Source organism: Aedes aegypti, chromosome 1 (genome assembly GCF_002204515.2).
Source record: "Aedes aegypti strain LVP_AGWG chromosome 1, AaegL5.0 Primary Assembly, whole genome shotgun sequence".
Classification (NCBI taxonomy): Eukaryota; Metazoa; Arthropoda; class Insecta; order Diptera; family Culicidae; genus Aedes; species Aedes aegypti.
In genome coordinates, this window is record NC_035107.1 from 81,996,269 (window position 1) to 82,014,050 (window position 17,782).

At 36.7% G+C, this 17,782-nt stretch overlaps 2 protein-coding genes and 1 non-coding gene across 6 annotated transcripts in view; 1 reads left to right on the top strand and 2 right to left on the bottom strand.

Annotated features, from left to right (window-relative positions):
• Nucleotides 1-6,674, top strand: LOC5570455 (adenosylhomocysteinase). Its single transcript, XM_001659105.2, has 3 exons — nucleotides 1-279; nucleotides 371-561; nucleotides 5,515-6,674. Exons 1-3 carry the CDS (start codon nucleotides 255-257, stop codon nucleotides 6,595-6,597), a joined length of 1,299 nt encoding a protein of 432 aa, XP_001659155.1. The 5' UTR covers nucleotides 1-254; the 3' UTR covers nucleotides 6,598-6,674.
• The window catches only part of LOC5570450, a 29,796-nt gene continuing 18,652 nt past the window's right edge, over nucleotides 6,639-17,782 (bottom strand). For all 4 annotated transcript variants that reach the window (XM_001659104.2, XM_021841169.1, XM_021841181.1 and 1 more), the window contains exon 6: nucleotides 6,639-6,901. In XM_001659104.2, coding sequence (XP_001659154.1) covers nucleotides 6,693-6,901 — 209 coding nt within the window. In that variant the 3' untranslated portion in view covers nucleotides 6,639-6,692. The remainder of the gene's footprint in view (nucleotides 6,902-17,782) is intronic.
• Nucleotides 6,969-7,040, bottom strand: Trnap-agg. The gene has a single exon. It is a non-coding gene; the product is annotated as a tRNA-Pro (tRNA).

A 17,782-nucleotide genomic window follows, 5' to 3' on the forward strand; every position in this document is an offset into this window, starting at 1 on the left:
TCACATCCCGGCGGCGGTCTTGTTTGTCTTCTGTTCGGTTCGGCACGCACGTTTTTCTGGGAGCCGCTTATCTCCCGCATAGATTCATCATTTTTGTGGTCCAGCAAAAATAAGGAAAAGATCGTACTTTTCGGCACTCAAAACTGATAAGAGTATCAGTTAGTTCCCCAGATCGTCACTTACAGACCAGCGTTCGAGCCGTGCGGTTCTAGTTTGCAGTTAATCCGAGCAGCAACAGCCGATTCCCCGACAAGATGTCCAAGCCCGACTACAAAGTTGGTAAGCATAAGATTTTATGGAAGTTTATTTTTAGAATCTTGTAGGAAGGTTAGATTTCATGGATTAACTCTGTTTTTCTTTTTTTAAACAGCCGACATCAGCTTGGCTGATTTCGGACGCAAGGAAATCATGCTGGCCGAGAACGAAATGCCCGGATTGATGGCTTGCCGCAAGAAGTACGGACCGCAAAAGGTTCTGAAGGGGGCCCGCATTGCCGGATGTCTGCATATGACCATCCAGACGGCGGTCCTCATCGAGACGCTGGTCGAACTGGGAGCTGAGGTGAGTATTGCGCCATTTGAGGAAATAAATAGAAAATAAGACTGAGTAACGATGACCGGGGAAAAATTCGGATGCTGTACAAGAGATAAGCGCTTTAGAGATAAACCTTGACCTCTCGTTGTTAGCAGGGGAACTAGAGTAGATTTGAATATGAATTAGCCTATAAGGCAACGAACGATTGACGCACGCGACAGGAATTCAAATTTCTAGACTGGTAGCAGATCTCCTTTGTGAGACTTGATCCCTTTTCTGATGCAAGTTTCTAAAAAAAATTATTTTTAATGGAAAGTCTCTAGAAATTTGGTTTAACCAAAATGATCTGTATTTACCTCCTTGCAGTGAATTATGATGCAAAATTTTAGAAGCTCCAGAGAAATCTTAGAAAGTTTTACGCGATTATTTGCGATGCACCCATTTCAATACAACTTTCTTAAAGAAAAGGTTAAGGAATTATTATAGTGATTTCTTCAAAAATTTCTTTTGGAATACCTTCAGGGACTTCTCGAGGTATCTCTCTAGAAATCCCTATAGCTGGTAGCAGGTTTCTTTTTTTTTTTGAGACTCTGTCTCTATTTCAATGCCAACGTCTGAAAAGCGTGTTTTAATAGAAAGTCTCTAAAGTATCTCTTTACCAAACCAAACTGGTCCCCAAAGCCAAATTATTGAGGCTCCAGAGATGTCTTCAGAAATTCTTACTTGACTATTCCATAGGTTTGTGGTGGTTTGGCACACCCCTGGATGCCACTCACACCAAGCAGAGAGAGAGAAAGGATGACGACAAGAAGAGAGAAACAAATCGAGTTAGTTAGTAGCAAAGCTAAACTGTGTAAGCACGCGTTGAAATTATTACCGTAATAAAATATTGTTTTCGATAGTTTTCGCGTACGTTTATTGTCTCCATTAATTCGGCTGCACACGTTCGCCACAGGTTCTTCAGGAATTGCCTCACGCATTTCTCAAGGAAATGCTTCTAAAATTTTTAAAGTGATTTACCTATAGGTTTCTCCTAGAATTATCAGAAACTTGTCTAAGGATCACTCCAGCAATTCAGAATTTGCCCAAAAATCCCTCCAGCGATTTTTCAAGGGATGCTTAGAGAAATTTCTCCACAATTTTGAACAAGAAATTCTTCAGCTTTGCAATGCAATTTATTTTTATAATTATTTTTGAGGCTTTAAACTTAATTAGCCAGTTCATTCGCCTCACTAATGCTACTAACTTAAGTAATTTCTGCAGAATTTACTCTAGAAGCTGATCAAGGGATCATCCCAGATTATTTTTAGAGCTATTGTTCCACAGATTTGCCCTTTTTGTACAGGAATTCTTCCGAGAAAATCAACAATGGTTTATTCCATATATTTAGAACTCATCCACAGTTTCTTCCGGGAATTGCTTATGGTTTAGCTGTAGCAGGGAATGTCTGAAAACTCAGTGCAGTGCCAAAAACATGCGTGCCACTCAGTAATTAATTGTGCGTCTCCCATTCTTTGCGAGTAAACTCAAAACAAGGCGCAGGAGACAATTTGTTATTGTGCGAGATAAAGCAAAGCACAATCTCTACTCTTTCAGTCTCTTTCGTGAAAGCACAAAATCCACTCTAGAATATTTTCAACCAAGTATGCTTTGAAAGCGGGCAAGCTTAATAAGTGCTTTGCAAAATCTTATTGATGTGGATCTTGACATATTTTGTAAAGTCAGAAACATAAGGTGGTGGCGAATCATGTTCAACGTGTTTAAGTGTTTTGACAGTCACATATTAGTGAAATGAATTCAAATGAATTTGTTTACGCGTGTACAAAACGCAAAGTGTAAAAATGAGACAACTCGATACCATGCATCCCAAAGCAAATTGCGAGCAGTCTTCTATCATCTGCCTGTATGCACGTAGGTGGGACCTGGGAGGGAGAAACCGATACAAAATTTATGTACGTCATAGTGAGCCGAGATTCTGCTGTCACGAACTGTCACGGTGAGCCCAGATCTTGAAGAATGGACAAACTTGATAAAAGCGCGTAATTGATCAAAACAAATTTTTGCATTCCAACAAAGTTGACAACAGTCGGTTGAAAATCAATTCCTGCAACACCCAAAAGCAATGCCACGATAGTACCTTTTAATTTGATCGAATATAAAGTAAAGAAACACGCATCTTTTTACTGTTTTCCAATCATCATTAAAATTGAATGCACATAAAACTATGGCCCTTTTTCCAAGTTTGTCCAGAAAAATCGAAGGTACACAACAAAAGAAAACTAGCGATTTTCCCCAAGCCTGCCTTGATTGTCGTTGGTGAGCGGGAGTTATCTTGCAATTTGGAAAAGTGTTGTGTCATATTTCGTGTGTAGTATCGGTGCCTCCCTCCCAGGGTGGGACAAGCTTCTATGCTGAGAGCGCACTTTTTGTCTGATCTGTGCTGATCAAATGAACCGACTCTCGCCAAAAAAGAATCATCCGGATCTTTTGAACGGCTCTGATTCTTTTTGCCCATCTCTAAAACGAAGCCTATCGTCTCTATGCTAAATGTCCATTTAGCCAAAAGTACCTCCCTTTAAACTTGCTGATGGAAAATTTCAATTTCACTCAGGCTAAACACAATAGAAAGTGTCCTCCTAAGAATGTATATTTGATCCAACTTTATCTATACTCTAATATTTTTCCTAGACTAAATCTTAAATTATTATCGACTTGAAGTAATGGAAAATATTTGGGATCTACACAGTTTGTTACTAAACTCAACTCAGTCTACTACCTGCAGAACTAAACTAGATCTACTACCTACTACCTGCAGAAGATCGTATTAGATATTCCCTTCTTCATCGTAAAACAGTGTAGTAGAACTGAAATAAAACTAATTAGGGTGCTGGTACTAATGGTTGTAATTTACCAGTAGATTGGACTATTGAATGAAACGTACATTTTTAGATAAAAACGAAATGTGCTATTTTTGATGAATAGATCACCTCTAGTTTAGTCGATTTGCCAAATTTCAGCTTTTTAGTTTATCAAAAAGTCATATGAATAATTAAGTTTACGCAAAAAAATTGCACCCTTGCACCAATAGTTGTCGTCGTGTTCCAGTAGTGGATCAACGGGTGGAAGCAGTTTTTAAAATGGATGTATAAAAATGAAGAAAAGTTCTGGAAATGATCTTTATGCTTCATTCGAAAGATATTAGTTCTTTTCCGAGAGTAAAATGTTAAACCTATATGAAAAATACCATTTTGTTTAAAATTCCTTGTATTATTCCCGAACGTCTAATACTGGAGCACTAGCGCATCTACTGGAACACGTGTATCAATAGTGGATTATATGTTAAAAATTAGTTTTATCACTCATTTTATATTTTTCCCATATAGTAGAGGTTAAAATCTTTCTGTTAACGCCAAAAGATCTCTGTTTAAGCTTTTCGTTATTTGGTTATGATTTTTATAGCTTAGGTAGTCCACCAATGGCACCGGCAACGTTTTGGGTTTCAAGTCACTTTTAGTCACTTTTTCGAGAATTGGAAGTCACTATTTAGTCACTTAGGGTTCATTCATTTATTTCATAACGCCGAAAATGGCCATTTTTGACACCCACCCACCCCCTCGTAACGCTTTTTGTATGAATATTCTACAAATTTTGTATGAGCCGTAACATCATGAAGACACCCACCCACCCCCTTCAGCGTTATGAAATTTGTGAATAAGCCCTTATTTCTCAAATCTGGTCACTAAAATATTTTTTTTCGGCACCACTTTTTGCTACCAGCCCAATGCAATGCAATGAAATCGTGAATATATTTCTGTAATTATTATACCTCTACTGCCGTGAATCGCAAGTCAGTCCCATCTGCATTTTTGTCAAAATTGCTTAGCTTTTAACATATCTTCCAATGTTCTTTCAGTTGCACTGATGATATAATATGATTTGTTCGGAAAAAATAAGAAAAAACAGCAAGTCAAATAGTTCCACTACAGATTTACGCATTAAGATTTGAACATGTTTCAATCCTCTGTATTTTTTTAAAAATATTCGTATGGAAAACGAGTTTGAAAACTTCACAGCCCATTTTCTTAATGCCTACTTTTTACAGATGGGACTGACTTGCGATTCACGGCAGTATAGGATGATTAAATGCTACAAAATGTTATTATTGAAATTCCTGGTTGAATTCTCTAAAATCTTGTGAGATGATTCCTGTACGAAACCTTCGATGATCTTAGCAATTTTGCGAAAAGAATCAGCATGAAAGTCAGAGGAATTTCTAAAGGAGACTCTAAAACAATTTTCAGAGAAATATTGGAAACCAGATTTCTTATAAGTCGTAGGTCAAACTTCATCAAGAATATCTTGAGAAAGCTTACACAAAACGTATTTTATGAGTGATTCTTTAAGAGTTTATGGAGTTTGAGTTATTCAAGGCAGAATTCCAATAAAACTTCAAGGAGCAACTTTTAAAGGAATATCTCGAGATATTACAGAAGAAAAACAGAATTCACTGAGAAATTTCATCTAAGACGAAAATTCCTTCAATACAAAACATACTGGGTACTATGTTTCTGGAACAATTTATGAAATTATTATTCAAACATTTTTGAAAAAAGTTTCTTCAGTACTCCACAGATTTGATTTTCAAGTAGTATTTAGGGAAATTCTCGGAGGAATTCATGCATGAACCTACCCACCTTGTTTCTTTTTCATGGAATCGGCTGTGTGAATCTCTGTTTTTCAATTTTAACCGAGATTAAGTTAACAAATTAAAAAAATATTTTCAACGACCAAATATTTTCTTAGGGCAAATAAATTCTTGAAGACCAAATGTCCATTCGACCAACTGTACTTTTGACTAAACGTCATGTGACCAAACGTCATTCGACGAAATGTCATAGATTCTCTCGGAATTTCCTATTTTTAAAGACCAGTACCAACCCTGGGACATCCATTTTAAACAAATCTATTTTTGCTTTTTAGGTTCAATGGAGCAGCTGCAACATCTTCAGCACCCAGGACCACGCTGCCGCCGCCATCGCCAAGACCGGCGTCCCGGTGTACGCGTGGAAGGGAGAGACCGACGAGGAGTACATGTGGTGCATCCGCCAGACGTTGGTCTTCAAGGATGGCCAACCGTTGAACATGATCCTGGACGATGGTGGCGATCTGACCAACCTGGTCCACACCGAGTACCCGCAGTACCTGGAGGGAATCAAGGGTATCAGCGAGGAGACCACCACCGGTGTGCACAATCTGTACAAGATGCTGAAGGAGGGCAAGCTGGGAGTGCCGGCCATCAATGTGAACGATTCGGTCACCAAGAGCAAGTTCGACAACCTGTACGGATGCCGTGAATCGCTGCTGGACGGAATTAAACGTGCCACGGATGTGATGATTGCCGGAAAGGTTTGCGTCGTTGCTGGATACGGTGATGTGGGTAAGGGCTGCGCCCAGGCATTGAAGGGATTTGGTGGACGAGTTCTGGTTACCGAAATCGATCCCATCAACGCCCTGCAAGCTGCCATGGAAGGCTACGAAGTGACCACCATGGAGGAAGCCAGCAAGGAAGCGCAGATCTTCGTCACCACCACCGGATGCACCGACATCATCATGGGCGAACACTTTATGAACATGAAGGACGATTCAATCGTGTGCAACATTGGACACTTCGATTGCGAAGTCAATGTGGCCTGGTTGGAACAGAACGCCAAGGAGAAGGTCAACATCAAGCCACAGGTTGATCGTTATCTGCTGCCCAGTGGAAACCACGTGATCCTCCTCGCAGAAGGTCGTCTGGTTAATCTGGGTTGTGCCACCGGACACTCCAGCTTTGTCATGTCCAACTCGTTCACCAACCAAGTGCTGGCCCAGATCGAACTGTGGACCAAACCATCGGAGTACAAGGTCGGAGTGTACGTTCTGCCTAAGAAATTGGACGAAGAGGTTGCAGCTTTGCATTTGGACAAATTGGGCGTCAAGCTGACCCGGCTGAGCGCCCGGCAGGCCGAATACCTGAACATGCCCGTCGATGGCCCGTACAAACCAGAACACTATCGCTACTAAGTCCCCTCAAACGACACTAATAGAGTAAGTTACGCCATTGATGAACTGGTGGAATAAAAGTTTAATTTCCTAATAAACGAGAAAAGCTTATTTATCTACTGCTTGATGACGTCCTGTTTCTGCTTCAGTAATCGCTCGGTTTGCTCCTGCTCCGCTTGGATTCCATTCTGGGGCTGCGTTTGTCTCTGGAGTCGCCTCGGTGTAAGGTAATACATCTCCACAGCCCAACTGATGGCCATTATGTACGTTGCCAGGTTGAGGCAGTGCAGAGTGATGGTGTAGTTGGTGCGATCACGTATGAATCCTGCCGAGAAAGAGGTAAAAGAAAAAATGATCATCAGTTGGTGTGGTTGAAAAAAAAAAGTTCAGGTGGGCTCGTCCGGGATTTGAACCCGGGACCTCTCGCACCCTAAGCGAAAATCATACCCCTAGACCAACGAGCCCGCTGTGATAGAGGAGTTTTAACAAGGCTTTAAAAATAATTAAAATTAGGGTGAATGGTCCTGAATTTGGAAAATGATCTTGTGTATGAATATGAATCACAGACAAACAAACGTACCCCTTCGTGCACATATTGATAATTAGGAAAAAGTGTTTGGCGACCAGTTTTGATGTCTAATTGATATGTACACTAGCGGAATTTGTGGCAAATGTGCCACCTTGAGCAAATAATTTGTTCTCTAACTATGTCTGAAGCTTATCAAAGTCACCACCCCAGCAACACACATGTTATAATTGTGTATTATCAACTGATATATGACCAAAACTAGTCATAAATAAGTTGATAATACGCAATTATAACATGTGTGTTACTGGGGCAATTATGTCTCATGATGTTAGTTTCTCATCTTCTCTAAATTTAGATTATTTCTTTTTCTAAATGATTGTCACATATGTTTGCATATTAAGTATTCTTTAGATAGCTATGACGAATTTGAACTAATATTGTACACACAAACAGACAAAACAATTTTTAGAATGCAATTGCATGGTGTCAACACACGGTATTAGGGCACAGTTGGGTTTTTTTTTCACAAATATCATAACGCCACAAATATTTTTAACACCCACCCACTCCCGCGTAATGCATTTTGTATGAATATTCTTATAATTTTGTGTGAAAAGTAACATCTTGAAGACAGTTATTATTCCAAAATGGCTGAGTAGAATATTTATTTTATCAGCAACTTTTGAACTACAACAGATAGTATAGTTACGCGAAACGTTTGGAATGGAAATATTTTGTGCATAGAAATATGTTAGAGTGAGCTCATCAGAAGAGCGAGAGAGTGAGAGTATGCGAGAGAGTAATGTTCTTATTCCTCTGTATCATTTTATGTTGCGCTTTTGGTTGGATGTTTGTTGATACTGTTGCCATGGTCGGTGATGGCATATGCGATGTAATGATAGATTGTGTGTGGGAGCTTGCAAGTGCATCCGCATGACATGGGGAACATGGTACAAAATGTTGTCTTTGTTTTAGTTTTTCTGTTTACTACGCTTGAAAAAAAATATTACGCACAATATTAGGTTGCAATCAATTTAATTTTACTTTTGTTACTTTAGTATAAGGTGATCAGACGGTTTAGGGTCATTTGGCCGAATGCCGTTTGGTCGAAAGGGTCATTTGGCCGAAATTGAAAACAATAGTGAACCACAGTTGTAATGAATTTCAAAGCTGAGTTTATTCTTAAAGTAAGATAAATCGTCATTATTATACAGCTCTTTAGTTTTAGATCAAGAACCAGTTAATGCTAAAAGAAGAACATCCTAAATGTGAGCAATGATTCACTTCTCTGCTAGCGGTAATAGCTGCCAGCTTAGGTTTTCGCATTGCGTTTTTCTCAGCTTTTGAAAGTTACTAAAACGGTTTACGATTTATTCGTCTTTCTGTAGCATTGATTTGCTTCAATCATTTCGATAGTACTTAATAAATTGATTATTTTCTAGCACCCACAAGTTTGGCTTCTTCTTTTTAAAACGAAAACACAGTGAGCTTCTGTAACGTAAGTGTTCATCGAGTCGTTCGGTTCTCTATGAAAGTATTATAGGCCTTAATTCCAATAACTATGAAAAATATTGAAATATGAAAGAACAGCCTATGATCAAAAAAAGGAGAAATCTGTTATAAACATTTAGGCTAGTGTAACGCAAATAATTATTATATCAATATAATTATATAGAACTGTCGATGATTTAAAGAAGGTAAAATTCCCAATTAAAATATAAGCTGAGTTATTGCCAGCAGTAATAAAACTAGTACAAGTTGAAAGAATAGCCTATGTTTAAAAAAAGGAAAAAAATCTTTTGAAATTATCAAAAACATTTAAAACCCTAGCACACCGTTGGTAGCCCAGAGACGCAATTTCGTCCTGAATGAACGGATAGTTTTAATTATTCTCTTGGAGCGTTTATATAGCGACAAAAATGACGTCCCGCCACATCATAAAGATCAACAAATTAACTAGCAGATCAGTTAGTGGGCCACACTTATGAATGTTACACATCAGCGTTGAAAAAATTTGAGTAGGACAGTAGCTGAGAAATTGCGGTGGACGTAAAGTGGGTGGCAGCGTCTAATAGGACAGCTGACTGTACTAGATCCGACGTGTAGCCCTAGAACTGAGATGCGAGATTCGAAGTTTTCATGAGAGTTACTCTTGAAAACCATGTAATTCATTCAAGGAGTCATAGTTTTTCTCATGTGCACTTGAGAGTTAGCATTGTGCTGATAGTGTTAGAAACCGTTTTGTTTCAAATTCCAAACATGACACATATTCCGAAAACCCGATTTTATTTAGCGATTTTTCTAGAAAACCGGTAAAATTAATCACAGGACGATCAATTCTATAATTCAAGTCCTCTCCATTAAAAAATTGTAAAAATATCAATTATTATCTTTGAAATTGTCACTGTTAGAAATGTGAGTCATGGTCGAAGTTTGAGACAAAACGGTACATTCGAAAGCTAAAACTCTCTTCAAGACCGTTTTCAATCGGTAGCTTCAGTAACTAGTTATTGATTATTATCTGAATTGTAAATCTTTAGCTATGATAATTAAGCAGATCGGCAGGCATTAATAGATATAGGGTTACTCGGTGTTATACGACCCACTTGGGCAATACGCCTCTTCGATATTTAACGAACCAGATTCAATATAAAATGTATGTAAATGACTGGGAATCCTAACTATTCATGTTACATAACTACTATGTTTTATACTGCATAGGGTGACCCAGTATAATATGCCCCTTTTAGAAAAAATGGAACACTCAAATGTGAAAAACACATTTATAGGCAATTAGTTTTTTTTAATACAAGCAAAAGGTTGAACAGTATGCCCCTACATCAGGATAATGTGTCCCACAACAAACGGATAGTACGTCCCATTCAAATGGACAATAAGCTGATCGTTTGCCATTTGGCACATTTGGCCAGATATCTAAATTTGGAGGGGAAAATTAAATATGTTGATTATGAAGATAATTTTCTAAAGCTAAAGTGTCTTTGGTAATATTGTTCCGTATGATTAGGACTACATTTTGACATTGTGTGAAATTAGGGACTTCTCACAAAATACGGACATACATTTTCCTACTCTTTAGCTCCTTAAGTTAGCAATTCAAAATGTTCTAGAAAATGGCTCTTTGTTTAATTTTGAACAACTTTGCCAAAGACTCCAATTTTGTAAGTTTATTATTATTCTTTCTATGGCGTTTTCATTGATTCAGAGTAGGGTTGCCCATCAAAAAGTGATATTTTCCCTATAACTTTTTTTTTTGTTTAGAATTCTACCCAAGAAACAATTGTGGGCGATTAATAAACTTGCCTGGTTAACTAAAGCTTTACAGCAGCCGTCGCGGTTGAACAAAAGTAAAAGTTGTAGAAAGTGATGATCAAATGTTGCATATATTCTTAGCAGCGCTTTAGTTCCTCACTTTCATGGTATTTGAATAGCAAGTAGTAGAGTTTGGTTGTCTGAAAGCCTCTCTAGGATAATTGAAGATGAGCTATTTCTGTAGATCCAGATTATGGTGTTCCTTATATGACATAAAATTGAATAACAAGCTTTTCCAATTTTTAGCAACACTCGTTTCGTCGGTTGTTCAAAACTGCAGTGAAGATATTTATGCTTTGAAATGCTTTGAATTGGGTCCTAAAATTTTTAATGAAATCTTGTTTTTATTTAATAACACGAAAAAGCATGTTACTGTAACTACTTTAGCAATTTTTCCCGCTAAAATAATGGCTATATCATGTTTAAACTTAAGTTTCAAAATTTGGTCCATAAATGAACCTTGACACTTTTGATCATGTTTGACGTTCGCTTAGTCGACAAAAACACCACAGGGGTTTTAGTTCGACCACTGGGTTTGTTCCTATCTGACATTCCGTAAGGGACACGGAAAACAAAATACACCCAAAATTTGAGTTTAAGCCAAAGGATGTGACAAAATCTAAAAAAATGTTTTTTGGGCTTAAACCAACGGAAAACATTAGAAAATTGAGTAAACATGTTTTTTTGGCCTAAACTTAAGCGTTTGGCACTAAAATTGGGACAGGGCTTTAGGACCCTAAACTTTTCAACCACCCACCATATAGTTATAGTTCAAACATAGTTATACGTACATCGTTGCTCAAGTATTGAAGAAGTGTGTCTGCCGATCTGCCTGCCGATCTGCTTAATCAACTAAACAAAAATTCCCCTAGAGAAAACTTTCTGAGAGCTGTTCTATTCAGCTATTGGTTGTTTAAGAATTATCTCAGTAAAAATCAAACTATTATTCAAGCCTTATTCGTCTAGACACGGAATTTCTGTTCAATAACAACCATTTAATTAACGTAACATAAGGTACCGCGGGGCAAGTGGGTAAATGGGGTAAGTGAAAATAATTGGTATATTTTACTGAATATGTGAATTAACTCATGCGTAAACCTTCGAGGCCATTCAGAACATTACGATAGGTAAGAGATTCCTGAGATTTTTCAACCATTATTACATGATACAGCGAAAGATTGTTATGCTGTTAAATATAACTCCGTAACAAGTTGGCGGCGTGCAATTTTATTTTAATATTTTCAGCGGAAAAAAGGTGCGGAAAATAATTTTCTGTACCACTTTTAAGTTGTCCCCTCTGACAGTTTTAAACTGCAATGAAAAAAGTTTTAGAATTAATTCGACATAGAACTAAAAATAACTAAATTAAAACACCGTCAATTTTCCAATCAAGTGGGGCAAGTGAAAAGTTTCTCATTAGAGATTAAATGTGTGTTTTCTCTAGGTAGCTATAAGTATATAAGGTGCGCAATTATCATAGAATAGCTGAACGTGCTGATAATTCAAGAAACACTATATTCAAAGCGTTAAAAGCTATTATCATGGCATTTCTATAAATAAAGGTTGCCAAATATTATGATATTAATATGTGTACTTCGGACAGCCGATTAAAAGTAAGACGTTGATTGAAAAGTTCCAATATAAGAGAACGCACGGAAATCTAGTGGAATGTCTATGTAAAGCTAGTTCAAAACATAAAAAATGGGGTATTCTTCTACCCACATAAGAAAGATTCGAAATACTTTATTGGAGGATTCGGTTTGATTTCTTACGAAGAGTTATCCGACGTCAAATCCGATTTTTATAAAAACAAATAACGAGCGGTGAAAATTCTACAGAGCAGAAAAGCAATTGCTGTCCCATGATGTAAGAACTAACATTGAAAATGTTGCAGTTATAATGTTGTCGAATCATTTCACCTAACATAACTGAACAGAAGAAACTTCAAGTAACAAGAATAAAATGTTCTTTGTTTACATGTTATTTATGTTATTGTTCATTGGGACGCCTTAATAAATGTTAAAGGTAATAGGAATCGTGAATATAACTGTTAGTTTTTGAAATTATTGCTCAAAACGATAAACTTTTCACTTGCCCCACTTGTGAAGCAAGTGAAAAGTAAAGAGACGTTTTTCAAAAACTTTTTCTGTACTTTTTTCTTCAAGTTTACATAAGAATCAATTTCAGCATACTGCTTATATTTGGTGGAAGTCAAGCTAAAAAATATACATGACCTCATTTGTTTTAATTTAAAGTCTCTAGAATTTGAAGAATCCCACCTATGCGAAATCCATTACCCACTTGCCCCACGGTACCTTAGTACATGTCTTACTTCGGCTGTTAAACAGCAATATCATTAAAAGTAGAATCTACCATGTGTATTCAACATTTAAAGCACCAGTTATCCATCGAACATTCAGAAATACTTGTTCAGCGTTTATCTAACAGGGTTTCATAACGAGTAATAACTAATTTGTGGAAGAAAAGCTGTAGAAGTCCTTATTACCTATGATCCCCGTCATTCAAAGAATAGCCTTTGTACAGTATTAATTCAATCACATGTTTTCATAACGTGATTATTAATATATTTTTAAACTGCAATAAAGCTGATAGTTTGAACAAGTCTTGCGTTTATATAATTAATTCTATAAATAAATATGATGTCTAGTTCAGTTGAACCAAACACCTAAACAGGCTGTGTTCAGCATGTGTTTTCGTTGAACTAATGCTGAATAAAGCCTACTATTTTTAATAAGTGTGGTAGTGATGGCATCTATAACTTTTCTTCGACAATTTAGGAATAACACATCATGTAATCCTGTCGAACAAACGTTTAATAAGCATCTCTGAATGTTTGATGGATGCCTAGTGGAATAAATGTTGAATAAACAAAGTCTACTTATAATGTTACTATACTGTTTAACAGTCGAGGAAAGGTCACTGAATAAACATATACTATATTAAAAGACAATTCACACAGAATTTACTAGGTAGGTTTCTCATGTATCAGCAATTCCGGGCATAAGTTCACTTTTGCTGGCACAACAACCTTTTGCTTGAAACATGAGTAGAGTTGAGTTTAACAGGCGAAATTTCTTTTACTCTCTATTGTTATTTGCATTTTATCATACCATGCATATTGCATATTATTATTTGTTCTTAAATTTTTCACGCATTGTGACCGAAGCCGAATTATCATCGGCTACTACGATTTGTGTTTTAGTGTGGGCCTCCCTTAGCCGAGTGGTTAGAGTCCGCGGCTACAAAGCAAAGTCATGCTGAAGGTGTCTGGGAATCGGTCGGTCCAGGGTCTTTTCGTAATGGAAATTTCCTTGTCTTCCCTGGGCATAGAGTATCATCGTACTTACCATACGATATACGAATGCGAAAATGGCAACTTTGGCAAAGAAAGCTCTCAGTTAACAACTGTGGAAGCGCTCATAAGATCAATAAACTGAGAAGCAGGCTCTGTCCCAGTGAGGACGAAATGTCAAGAAGAAGAAGTGTGATAAAGGTGTTGCTTGAATCTGTTGTTTTGTTCTATAAAAATATAGAGTATTCCATGTTTATTGAGCATACAAAAGGTCAAAAAACTATTAAAGATCGAAATTCCAAGGCTGTCAAAAAAAAATTAAATTAATGCGCCCTGTGAGACCCGATCATTCTGTTGCCATTGGGCTTTGGCTGATATAATGAGGCATCAAAGTTATACTAAGTATGGCTGCCGAAAAGTGCCGATTTAGGAGAAACTTGTCTACAAAAATGGACGAAAAGTATACAAATTTTACCATAAATTCATTATGTCTTTCGATGTGATGATTTCACAGCTTTGGTATATTCGGCAAAGTTGTGTATTTTGTAATATATAAAATGTTGTAAAACATGTCAACTTCATAACTTGCACATTGAGCATAGAAATAATCAAAAACTGATATTTATGATAGAATAGGCTAAATAATAAAGTTTTACTGTGAAAACGAAGTCATAAATATCAAGTATGTTCATCAACGTTGTTGAAAATGAAAGGATCTAAAACTTTGCTGAAGTAAAGATAACTCTAAAAAAACACACACATTTTTTTTGCTCGGGTGCCCTATTCAGTCTGATATAAAAAAATATTTTTTATTATTACTCGGGATGCTAATTCAAAACAATGAGCCTCTGTACATGCCATAAATTCTTTTGTTCTTTTGACTTTTACTGTGCGCCGTGTGTTGGTGCTGTCTCGCTCTCTCTCACGGGCAACTTGAAAACAGGGCGCACAGTAAAAGTCAAACGTTTTATAGCATGCAGAGGCTCATAGGCTCCCCGAAGACACCTATGAGCCTATGCATGCTATAAAACGTTTGACTTTTACTGTGCGCTCTGTTTTCAAGTTGCCCGTGAGAGAGAGCGAGACAGCACCAACACACGGCGCACAGTAAAAGTCAAAAGAACAAAAGAATTTATGGCACGTACAGAGGCTCATTGTTTTGAATTAGCATCCCGAGTAATAATAAAAAATATTTTTTATATCAGACTGAATAGGGCACCCGAGCAAAAAAAAATGTGTGTGTTTTTTTAGAGTTATCTTTACTTCAGCAAAGTTTTAGATCCTTTCATTTTCAACAACGTTTGATGAACATACTTGATATTTATGACTTCGTTTTCACAGTAAAACTTTATTATTTAGCCTATTCTATCATAAATATCAGTTTTTTGATTATTTCTGCACTGTTGGTTTTGTATAGGATTTTGACGTTTACTGGCCTTGTTGTTTACTAATTTCATGGCAGAGTGGAAGAGAGAGCATGATTTTTGTGCAGAGCTCCATGGGCTAAAACACCTCTAATAGGCTTTGACCGTCAATTTCGTCCCACTGTGCGGCGTTCAAAGGCGACTAGTGCTTGAGGTCCTCATCGAGCATCGTTCACGTTTCATGCCCGCAAAGGACTACCGGTATTATGAGTGTTTTTTACAATATAGCCTTAAATCACTACCAAAATAGCTGAAAATTCCGCAAAACATTTTTATGGCAAGGATGGCAAAAAATATACACAAACAGCAGGGTTAATCAATGATTGAATGAAAATGGAAACCTCAAAGAACAATAAAACTGAAATAGTTCAGAGTATTTATCTATATCATGTTTGATATTTGATCATATTTTTGGCGTTTTTCGTCTTCATTGTGATGATTCTGACATTTTGATCCTCGATATATGGTGATGCAAAATTTCTCATTTTCGTCTCGAACTTATTTTTCGTCATAAATTATGCGATCGAGGTAGAGAGAACTTTTATGTTCTTACCACTGACCATGTGGTGGCACTGGAAGGTACGCTCTATGCGAAGACATTGCAAATGTAGTCCATACTTAATGCTGGAATCCATCAGGCTTAGGAGTATTAAAGAAGCAGTAGTAATAGGGTTTCTTTGCAGTGGAAATACTTTTGTTAACGAGTCAGCATCAATAATACTGTTATAATGATTATTATTAGTTTGTGCTTATATGGTTTCATTTCTAATTCAATAGGGCTGCCCAACGTACGGCCCAGGACCTGATTTTGTGCGGCCCGTGGAGTGTTCAAAGATTCTTCTCATATTTGGCCCGTTGACTACTTTAACAACTCGAAAATAGAACAAACCAAGACTATTTAATTTTCAATATAGTTTAAACTTCATATTTTAGCCAGGTTATTAAATAAATTGTTTTGCTTTTTATTCTTCATAGATAACTAGTTTTATGAACAATTCAAATTCTGGGTGTTGCAACAATATTCTATTATGATTTCCTTCGACATTCAAAAAATGCAGCATGTACAAAACTTATAGACAAAAGGCTAAATGTTCATACATAATTTCACTGAATCATTTTCTCACAGAATTCTGTAAATAAATTTTACCAATAGGGTCCTAAAGGCCTGTCTCAATTATAATGTCAAACGCTTAAGTTTAGGCCAAAAACACATGTTTACTCAATTTTTTAATGTTTTTCTTTTGTTTAAGTCCAAGAAACATTTGTTTAGATTTTGTCACACTCCTTTGCTTAAACTCGAATTTTGGGTGTATTTTGCTTTCCGTGTCCCTTCCGAAATGTCAGATAGGTACAACCCCAGTGTGACCCAATTTTTAAATTAAATTTTAAATGTGATGTAGCCGTTATTTGAGCGGGAAAAATTGCTAAAATAGTTGCAGTAACATGCTCTTTCGTGTCATTAAATAAAAACCAGATTTCATTAAACATTTTAGGACACAATTCCTGGGCGTAATTCACGCAGTATCCTTGACAGGATTACAAAAAAGACAAGCATTTTACAAAATCTTGAGCAGGATTTATAAAATAATTTTGGACACGTATTTCATGGATAACATTGGCAAGATTTTTACAGAATTTTCAACGGGATTTTACAGACTTTTAGCTAGGATTTTCAACGAATTCAATTAAAAATTTAAAAAAATTCAGGACAAGATTATAATATAACGCTATGTCACATTTTGCCAGAATCTTAAGCGACTTCAAAATAAAATGTTGAGCTTGTTTTCGTGTGAAATATGTTTTAGCATTCTCAAAGATTTTAAGGTTGCATTTAAATATGATTATAGAGTAAGATTCTGAAGTTATCCTAGGCACGATTCTTGGAAAATCCTGGACATTCTGATCAAGATTTTTGTAAAAGCTTGATCAGAATTTACATTACGGGTCATGCTAATAATACTGGGTTGGATTCTGGGATAAAATTTTAAGAAATTATGTGCATTATTCTCACAGGATCCAAAATTTCTGAAGAATCAAAATATTCTGGACTAGATTATTATATGATTTGAAAGAGGAACTCTCACAATATCCATCAAAATACTTAGCATAAATTAGGGAAAGAGCGCCAATTTTCAACTCATTCATACAATATTGGCCTACTTTATACGGAGTTCCGAAAATTGGCACAGAATTCTTGTAGGTCGAAACTTGATGCTTTAACCCTAACTGTTTTTCTATTTCTTCAAATAAAATTTACTTCATTCACTGATTTTTTGTCAGATATTATGAACATCATTTCCTGATTTTTGGCAGACTTCGTGTGAATATTTGTGCGTTTAAAAATGTGGCCACAAGATTGTTTCTGTGATTTGGCCCGAGATTCAAAAAGGTATGCAATAGAGAATACGACGTAGATTCACTACCACTTGGGGTACAAGTTCCGGTGTCGGATAAGATCTTCTGAGTAATATGCTTGGATAGCATCGATAAAAGATGTGGCTTTTATGTTATTTTGCCCATAGTTGCCGTTTGAACCAACCTCCCTCAAGATTAGTGAGCAATGACCCACGCGTTCCTAATGGAACTTCCATGCTTTATTTTGCTCATCAG

Bases quoted from the DNA above. Each gene is read 5' to 3' on its own strand.
- LOC5570455 (XM_001659105.2), top strand. From the start codon at position 255: ATGTCCAAGCCCGACTACAAAGTTG. The intron at 280-370 runs GTAAGCATAAGA...TTTTTTAAACAG, and splicing joins CAAGCCCGACTACAAAGTTG to CCGACATCAGCTTGGCTGAT. The intron at 562-5,514 runs GTGAGTATTGCG...TTTGCTTTTTAG, and splicing joins TGGTCGAACTGGGAGCTGAG to GTTCAATGGAGCAGCTGCAA.